Source organism: Dendrobates tinctorius, unplaced genomic scaffold (genome assembly GCF_039654945.1).
Source record: "Dendrobates tinctorius isolate UK_male_01 unplaced genomic scaffold, ASM3965494v1 ptg000332l, whole genome shotgun sequence".
Classification (NCBI taxonomy): domain Eukaryota; kingdom Metazoa; phylum Chordata; class Amphibia; order Anura; family Dendrobatidae; genus Dendrobates; species Dendrobates tinctorius.
Window position 1 is genome coordinate 12,610,109 of NW_027361998.1, and position 6,955 is coordinate 12,617,063.

At 39.8% G+C, this 6,955-nt stretch overlaps 1 protein-coding gene across 1 annotated transcript in view; it reads right to left on the reverse strand.

Annotated features, from left to right (window-relative positions):
- Nucleotides 1–5,302, reverse strand: part of LOC141074365 (adhesion G-protein coupled receptor F1-like) — a 44,145-nt gene extending 38,843 nt beyond the window's left edge. Inside the window, exons 1-3 of the mRNA XM_073562017.1 lie at nt 4,980–5,302; nt 1,661–1,807; nt 1,161–1,310 (exon numbers count right to left, since the gene is read on the reverse strand). Of these exons, the coding sequence (XP_073418118.1) occupies nt 1,161–1,310; nt 1,661–1,807; nt 4,980–5,028 (346 nt within the window). The 5' untranslated portion in view covers nt 5,029–5,302. The remainder of the gene's footprint in view (nt 1–1,160; nt 1,311–1,660; nt 1,808–4,979) is intronic.
- Between the last annotated feature and the right edge of the window lie 1,653 nt (nt 5,303–6,955).

Here is a 6,955-nt window from a genome sequence, read left to right on the forward strand (position 1 = left end):
AAAAAGAAAAAATAGAGAAAAAGAATGGAAGAAGGAAAGTAATAAAGGAGGAAAAAATAAAGTATAGATGAAAATAGACTGAAAAAGAAAGTAAAAGGGAAGAAAGAAAGAACAGAAAGAAAGAGAGAAAAAGAGAGAGCACAAAAGGAAAAAAAGGAAAGAAAGAGAAAAAAAGAAGAAAAAAACCGGGAGACAAAGAAAGAAAGAAAAAGACAAAGAAAGAAAGAAAGAGAATATTAAAGAAAAAAATGTAGAGAAAAAGAAAGAAGAGTTATAAAAAATGAAAAAGACAAAGAAAGAGAGAGAGAAACAAGGAAATAGAGGCGTAAAACGCGAGAGAGTGAGAAAGAAAGAATCTAAGAAAGAAGGAATGAAAAAAGAAAAAAGGCAGAAAGAAAAGGGGAAGGAATAAGAGAGTAGAAGGCAAGGATAGAAACTAAAGAAATGAAAAGAAAAAATATAGGAAGGAAAAGGGAAGGATGGAAGAAAACTGGAAAAAGAAAGAATGAAGAAGAAAGTGTTGGAAGAAAAGAGACAAAAAAAGGAAGGGAGTAAGGAAAGAAGGAGAAGGAAGTCATGGGGTAAAGGAAAGGCAGGATGGAAATAAGAAAAATGGAAAAATAAATGAGAAAGTAAGAAAAAAGGAGCGAGGGAAAAATATAAAGATAAGATGAATGCTGGCTAAATGTAAATAGCAAGTGAGGAAAAGGCAAGAAAGGATTAAAGAGAGCGTAAAGAGGAGAACAAGACTAAAAGAGGGAAAGTGTGAGGAAGTGGAGAAAGAGAAGAGGAATAAGAATAAAAGTAAAACAATGGGAAGGAAAAAAGAAAAGATAACAGAAAGAAAGAAAAAAACAGAAGGAACGTAAAAAGGAAACTTGTAAAAGAAAGGAGAAAAAAACATAACATAATGGATGAAAAATGGAAAAAATGAAGATATTATTGAAAGAAAACAGAAGGGAGTACAGAGATAAAAGAAGAGAAAATAAATGTGAAATGAAAGAGGTTTTGATTAAATGGAGAAATGGAGGATAAAATAAGAAGGAAGGAAGTGAAGAAGGAAGGCTCATGTAACGTAAGCGCTAATCAGTCAGCTTTGACAGTTCTTCTATCCAGGCGGGGAGCATCTGGTCCTTAGAATCTGCTTGGGTACACTGTACCGACTTCCAGGCAGTAGATGGCTTTGCCGTCCCTGTCGTAGTTGGCTGTAGAGGAGCACCAGGTGTACCCCTTGATGTCCAGGACACACTGTGTCTGCTGCACCCCATTATACAGAAAAGGAAATACACAGGCTAAGTAGCTGCTGGTTCCTGCAAGACACAAACATGATGATGATGCCAAGATCCAGAGTCGCAAATCCATAGACCTAAGATCTAAGAAGCGCGGACATTCCTCTGATCATTCCCAGCACCTATGGATATACTGAGATCACAATAATGCTGGTTTACAGTTAGCTCTCGGGTTTATTATATTATAGATACTATGTGTTCCCAGGCATTATTCCCTCTATGCACAGACATGACCACATTACTAAATAAGAGTCAGGTGGCACACTGGCGGAAATCGGTAAGTAACCGTCAACCACATGTAAGTGACCACAGCACATTGGACCTAAGGAAAGCAGATTGAAATTTACGTGTAAGAATATGATGTGTCTCACCTGGGCCGGTGCACCAGCTCCAGTTCCCATCTCTGTCATAGTTTTCTGTGGTGGAGCACCAGTAGCTCCGGGTCTGACCCTCCATAGTGCATGCACTGAAGGAGACTCCATTAGCAATAAACGGGAAGTAACAAGCAGGAGGCTTTGCTGAAAATAAAAAAAAAAGTCTTCAATTTTGTTGATGACTAGTTGGAAAGACAAATAACATGAAGATTCAACCCATACTGGCATATTCTAGAAGTCTCTGAACATAAAAGTGTTTGGGAGGGTTGGTGGACTACAGTCTTCGCTGTTTCCCAACCCAAGGAGACCACAGGGGGCATCAACAACAATTGGTATCACCAAAAAATTCTTCCTTAGCACTCTAATCCCATATAGAAATTTCCATAATGGAATGGTTGATAGTTTTCATGACTAATGGACTCATCGATATGATCTTTCCAAAGACATGGGATCTTTTCACAAGTCATGGACTTTATTGATCTCATAATTCATAGTCTCCAATCATGTGATCTTCTCACAAGTCATGGACTCCAGTGATTTCATAATCGATAGACTTCAGTGATGTGATCTTCACACAAAACATGGACTCCAGTGATGTGATCTCACAAGTCATAAATTCCAGTGATCTCACAATTTATAAACTCCGATGATGTGATCTTTTCTCAAGTCATGATTTGCAGTGTTGTAGTCTTCTCTAAAGTTATGGACTCCAGAGAACCTTTCTAAAGTCATGGACTCCAGTGATCTTCTCTAAATTTATGGACTCCAGTGATCTTCTCTAAAGTTATGGACTCCAGAGAACCTTTCTAAAGTCATAGACTCTAGTGATCTTCCCTAAAATAGTGCACTCCACTGAAACCCAACGTTGATGACCTTCAGAACCTTCATTGTGTTGTCATTTTTCTTCCATACATTGCAACAGGATCAAGTTCGATCCTTCTAATTTGAAGATGACCATTACTAGACAGTTTTAGACCATTATGTAATATCACATTTTCCACTTGCTCTTCAGAACCAGCCTGTTGACTAGGATATCTGTCCTTCAATTTTAATGGCCGTCTTTACCTAACAGAAAACAATATGAATGCCTGCACAGGAGACAGAGCCTGGTCTGCAGCTGCAGTAATGTTCCCTGCTTCACTTGGAAATATGTTCCATACTTGAAATAATTGTGTGTCTAAAAACTGGACAAGCCATCCACAAGGCTGCAGATATAGTCCCGAGGTCTGCCCCGGGTGGAGATAATACAGTCATGGACAAAAGTGTTTTAACCCTTGAAATTGTTCCAGTTAATTTTTTCTCCAGGACAATTATCACAATCCCCCAAGTTTTGTTATACACGTTTATTTTCTTTGTGTGTATTGGAACAACACACAAAAAAGAGGAAAAAAAGGCAAATTGGACATCATTTCACACAAAAGCCCAAAAATGGTCCTGAAAAAATTGTTGGCACCTTTCCAAAATTTTGGGTAAACAACTTTGTTTCCAGCATGTGATGCTCGTTCACACTCACCTGTGGCAAGTGACAGGTGTGGGCAATATAAAAATCACATCTGAAACCAGATAAAAAGGGGAGAAGTTGACAATGTTTGCATTGTGTGTCTGTGTGTGCCACACTAAGCATGGAGAACAGAAAGAGGAGAAGAGAATTGTCTGAGAACCAAAATTGTTGAACAATATTAACAATCTCAAGTATACAAGTCCGTCTCCAGAGATCTATATGTTCCTTTTTCCATGGTGCACAACATAACCCAAATGTTTACAACTCATCGCACTGTAGCTAATCTCCCTGGATGTGGACAGCAGAGAAAAACTGACGAAAGGTTACAACACAGAATGGTGGATAAGCCCCAATCAAGGTGCAAAGAAATCCAAGTTGTCCTGCAGGCTCAGGGGGCATCAGAGTCAGCGTGAACTGTGAATGAAATTAAACGCTATGGCAGGAGACCCAGGAGGACCCACTGCTGACATAAAAAAAACTAGACTGCAGTTTGCCAAAATGTATGTGATTAAGCTAAAATCCTTCTGGGAGAGCATCTTGTGGACAGAAGAGACCAAGATAGAGCTTTTCGTAAAGCACATCATTCTACTGTTTACTGAAAACAGAATGAGGCCTACAAAGAAAAGAACACAGTACCTACAGTCAGATATGGTGGAGGGTAACAGATGTTTTGGGATTGCTCTGCTGCCTCTGGCATCCAATGCCTTGACTGTGTACAAGACATCATGAAATCTGAAGGTTACCAAAGGATTTTGGATTACAATGTAGGGCCCAGTGTCAGAAAGCTGAGTTTGTATCCTGGGTCATGGGTCTTCCAGCAGGACAATGACCCCAAACATATTTCAAGAAACCCCCAGAAATGAATGGAAACAAAGCACTGGAGAGCTCTGAAGTGGCAGCAATTGAGTCCGGATCTAAATCCCAGTGATCACCTGTGGAGAGATCTTACAATCGCTATCGGGAGAAGGAGAAATATGAGACCGGGAGCAGATTGTAAGAAAAGACGCCCAAGATCCCGGCTGAGAGGAGCAAGAAACTTGTGGATGGTTACAGGAAGTGATTGATTACAGTTATTTATTCCCAAGGGTGCAACCAAATATTAACCTGAGGGTGCCAACAATTTTGCCCGGCCCATTTTGGGGGTTTTGTGTGAAATTTTGACTGATTTGTCTTTTTCTTCTGTTTTTTTTTGTGTTGTTCCAATAAACAATAAGGAAATAAACCTGAGTATAACAAAACATGTGGAATTGTAATAATCTGGGAGAAATACTTCATTTCATGGAACAAGTTCAAGGGTGCCAACACTTTTGGCCATGACTGTATGTCTTCTCTTTTGTTCTCTTTGCACATTTTTTTGCCGCCAGTCCAATAACTCAAGAAGGAAAAAGTGACCCATATTCCAACGTTCCTGTAATCCGTAGCTCCCCTTCCCTCCTGCAGTTGTATCGTGCCCTGTACACGTGGTGTATGGTCATATAGTGCACACTCAACCACATCCTTCTGTGCCTAATTATCGGTGCTCGACAACATACAGCCCTAGAATTTGCAAACATTTTTTGATAAAATCAACTTCCGTACAGTTGCTAAATATTAAACTGTAATAATGTAGAGGTAATACAGCCATAAAGTTAAAAAGTGCGGGTGATCACACGCCTTGGACGCCAGGTCATCTGAGGCGCCCCCAACCTCCTAGTTGCACACCTGTATGGTCGACCTCGACCCACAGACTCTACTATGATACGAGTACATGTCTTATGGGAAAAGAACAAAAGGAAGAGATGTATATTGACCATAAATGACGTTTTCTGCACTTACAGGAGGCAGCTCTCTGACTCCGCTGCTGGAAATCCCAGGGGGGCTTCATTACTAAACCAAAATTGTCCTATAAGATAAAGAGAAAGAATGAATATTATAAATAACAATCACCCTCATCAGGCCTGAAAATTACCAGCTGGCAGTAGAGGTGGTTTTTAGGGTTTTCCAAGATGAGGTTACAATTAGGGATGAGCGAGCGCTAAAATGTTTGGGCGCTCGTTGCTTGAACGGAGCAATTCTTAATACTCGCATGTTCGTTTCCAGTAACGAGTATAATGGGAGTCAATGGGAAAGCCAAGCTTTTTTCCGGTAGACCCTACAAAGAGGTCTGGGGGGGCAGTGAAAATGTTCAAATGGATGGAAAAAGTGCTGAATGGGAGGAGAACAGCATTGAGAAGACCCCTGGAAGCATCTCTGACCCCCAGATTGCTGCTGAGAACAATGAGGTCACTCTTTTACTCCATTTTAAAAACCTCTTTCCGACATTGGGAGTAATAGTACGCCGATGTTGGCCCCCCATTTGGTGCAGGCTCCGGCGCTGAGCTTGCACCTTTCTGGGCACATAACAGCTGATATATACAGCTGAGATGTGCCTGCAACAGCTGTGGGTGGAATTGCGATCCACCTGTGGCTGTTAACCTGTTAAATGCTGCTGTCAATCTTTGACAGCGGCATTTAACTCTCGCTTCCGGCGAACGCACTGGAAATCCTGCCCATCGGTGACCCCGTCACGTGATCGCGAGTCATCAGTGGGTTGGCAGGACCACCAGAGGTCTCCAGCAGACCTCTATGGTTGTCGTAGCCAGATTTCTATGAGCAGCACCCAGTGGACGGCACTCATAGCAAGTGAGCATTTCTGCTACAGTACATACAGGCGATCTGATTATCACCTGTATGTAGCAGAGCCGATCGAGTTATGGCAGCATCTAGTCTCCCATGGAGACTATTGAAGCATGCCAAAAAGTAAAAAAATGTTTTTAAGAATATTAATAAAATAAAAAAAATAAAACTTCAAATCACCCCCCATTCAAAATAAAACAATAAAAAAATCAAACCTACACATATTTGGTATTGCCGCATTCAGAATCGCCCGATCTATCAATATAAAAAATGAATTAACCCTATCATTAAACTATGTAATGAGAAAAAAGTCAAAATTAAGTTTTTTCGGTCACCGCAACATTGCATTAAAATGCACTAACGGGCGATCACAAAATCATATCTGCATCAAAATGGTATCATTAATAAAAGTCAGATCGGCACACAAAAAATAAGTCCTCACCCAACCCGAGATCACAAAAAGTGGAGACGCTACGGGCATCGGAAAATGGCTGCAACTTTTTTTTTTAACCAACTTTGGAATTTTTTTTTTTAACCACTTAAATAAAAAAGAGCGTAGACATGTTTGGTGTCTATGAACATGTAATGACCTGGAGAATCATAGTGGCGGGTCAGTTTTAGCATTTAGTGAACATGGTTTAAAAAAAACAAAAACAAGTGTGGGATTGCACTTTTTTCCATTTCACAGCACTTGGAATTTTTTCCCCGTTTTCTAGTACATGATATATTAAAACCAATGGTGTCGCTCAAAGAATGGGAGCAAAAAATGAAAATGCAAAAACAAAAATACCTTTGGTCGTTAAGGGGTTAAAGAGCGACAATAAAACATTCCAAAATGACGAGAAATTGCATTATACAGGAAAAAAAATTTTAAGAAACGTTCTTTACTGAATAATGACTTGTATATAAGGCAAAATTTTGAAAGGATTTTAAAAAATATATAATTTAAGTAATTGTTTTTTTTTAATTAAAAAATAGGAAATTTCAGTTTAGTTTATGACGAAAACAAGAAGTCCCAAAAGTAAGCAACTTAGATCCACCCTGCTTTAGACATAAAGGAGGCGTCATGCGCATTCTGGTCACATTGTCATGTATTGGTCTCCTAGACTCATAAAGACTAGGCACATTTGAGGGTT